The sequence below is a fragment of the Pteropus vampyrus genome, unplaced genomic scaffold, assembly GCF_000151845.1.
Source record: "Pteropus vampyrus isolate Shadow unplaced genomic scaffold, Pvam_2.0 Scaffold12, whole genome shotgun sequence".
Lineage (NCBI taxonomy): Eukaryota > Metazoa > Chordata > Mammalia > Chiroptera > Pteropodidae > Pteropus > Pteropus vampyrus.
This window is the reverse complement of record NW_011888793.1, coordinates 13238247-13240668: the sequence shown is the minus strand read 5'-3', so window position 1 is coordinate 13240668 and position 2422 is coordinate 13238247. Positions and strand designations below refer to the sequence as shown.

At 39.0% G+C, this 2422-nt stretch overlaps 1 protein-coding gene across 5 annotated transcripts in view; it reads left to right on the top strand.

The window, feature by feature from the left end:
* The window catches only part of TNIK (TRAF2 and NCK interacting kinase), a 366909-nt gene that overhangs the window by 317791 nt on the left and 46696 nt on the right, over nucleotides 1-2422 (top strand). For all 5 annotated transcript variants that reach the window (XM_023524725.1, XM_011380421.2, XM_011380430.2 and 2 more), the window contains one exon: nucleotides 1962-2125. In XM_023524725.1, coding sequence (XP_023380493.1) covers nucleotides 1962-2125 — 164 coding nt within the window. The remainder of the gene's footprint in view (nucleotides 1-1961; nucleotides 2126-2422) is intronic.

Below are 2422 nucleotides of genomic sequence, written 5' to 3'. Positions count from 1 at the left end.
CAAATATTTAAGAATTTTTGTAACTCTATCAAATATTTTCGGCAGATACATTACCAGAAAGCAAGATTCTTACATTTTCAAAAAGATATTTTTTGGTTTAGTTCCTGCTAAATGGACGCCGTTTTGTGACCAGATTTTTGTCTCAAGGAAAGAGGCCATATTATTTTCATATTTATGTGTGAAACATCTGACACTCATCACACTGCAGGTACCTGGTATGCAGTTGATACTCTTGAAATGGGCTGAGCAAAATGAAGGCATAAATTTACATTTTAATATAATATCTCACTGCATTAAAATCATAACACTACAGTGACTCCATTAGAAAGATGTGACATGCTGCTTTGAGAACTGAAGATGTTGGAAATATGGAGGGGACCAATGTGGCTCCCCTTAGCAGCTGAATGGTAGTAAATATGAGCTTTGAGTCACAGGTCTCACTGAATCGTCCATGTCCAGCATTAGCACTTTTAAGAAAAAATGAAAAGGTCTATAAGTTATCAATTAAAAAGGAAGAGCTTTGTAGCAATTTTGACTATGCTTATTTTTATAATGAAGTCATAAAATCTTCAGCAGCTGCCTTTCACAATCACTGCTTAAATGTCTCCTCTTCTGCAGTAGCTTCCATGATCACCAAAAGTGGCCTAGGTGTCCCTACTCCGTGCTCCCATATTGCCCTGTGCTCACTGCAGGCAATATATGAATGAAATCGGTTTTATGTGCCTGGCTAAGCTGGCAGAGGACATGGCTGTGTTTTAGTCATTACTATATCTCAAATTCCTGACCCAATGCATGGTATAAACCAGCTGAGTAAGTATATAAATATCACAATTTTGAGAGAAGGAAATATATGAAAGTGAATAATGCAGTAAGATTTTATGAAAGGTAAGGCTAGGAGCCTGCCGACAAACTAAACTTTTCTTGAATTAGAACTTAATAATTATTTGAAAACACACCTCTCTTTGATAATAGCCAAGGTATGTAAAAATTTCCTGCAAGAAATTTAAAAAGGAAATACACCACTAGCTATACAAGCAGAGAATTTGACTAAGCAATTCACAGAAGAGGAATAATAAATGGCGAATAAATGAGTAAAAATTAATCTACCTGAGTAGTAATGTTTTAAACTGCATTAAAGCAAGATACAATTTTATTTTACAAATTAGCAAACTGCTCATTATAAAGCATGGTGACAATTCAGTCAGATGGACCATGTCACACAGCTCAGCAAAAACTAGTAATACCTTCATACATTCATGTACAGACCTATGCACACATACCCCAGTTCATGTTTTTTCACCCAAGAATTCCAATTCCAGGAAAGAGACGTGACTGAATATTTGTGTGCATGTAGATAGTTATTTCTTTCAGTGTCACTTGTCACAGCAATGTATTGGAAACACTTTAATGTGTAACAGTAGAGGAATGGTTAAACTAATTCATCTATATAATGGACTGGTATGCAGCCATGATTTTTTTTTTTTTAGAAGCATAAGAAACTGCTCACAATGTAGTGTTATGGGGGGGAAAGAGCAAGCTGCAAAACCGAATGTACAGTATGCCTCCATAGATACAAAAGAAAATAGACTAGAAGGTAATATACCATAAATAGTAAAACATAGTTGAATATCTCTTGGTTCAGAAATTGCATGTGTTGCTTCCTTATTTTTATCTTTTAATATTTTTCAAGTTTTTTACAATGAAGATTCACCATTTCAGAGTTAATACTTTTAGTGCGATGACCCAAGAATTGGGTTAACAGCTCATCCGGTCCAGATCTAGTACCTGGCCAGGAGCTCCACAGAGAATAGCATGACTATCATTTCCATTGACCCCTTTAGATTAAGGTTACATAAACACTCTCTTTATCCCTTTGCACTGGGGATAGGACTGGACTATGTTTGTGTCTACCAATGGCAAGGTCTTGAGAGGGTCATCACTGTGCTCTGCCGCCCTTGCAGCAACCCTGACCTCCGCAGAACTGAGCCCGTCTTGGAGAGCCCCTTGCAGAGAACCAGCAGTGGCAGTTCCTCCAGCTCCAGCACCCCTAGCTCTCAGCCCAGCTCCCAAGGGGGCTCGCAGCCTGGATCACAAGCAGGGTCCAGTGAACGGACCAGAGTTCGAGGTAAAGCTTTCCCTTACCTCTCCCTGATGACATTCCCTGGGGAAGAGAGTGTGGGCATGGAATCGGGTTACTTTCTGACTTCTGTGACTTCTGCTCCTGGAGTGGCCACCACTCTGTGATACTGAAGAGCCACTTAACTGCTCTCATCCTTAATATCCTTAGCGGACTGGGCCGCTATCCTCAATTATATATGCGATAACTGGTGTGGACTAAATCTTTTCTAATCACAAATACCAGTGTTTTCCAGGGAGATCACAGAATATTGGTCTTATTTGAAAATATAATCACCAGTCACCT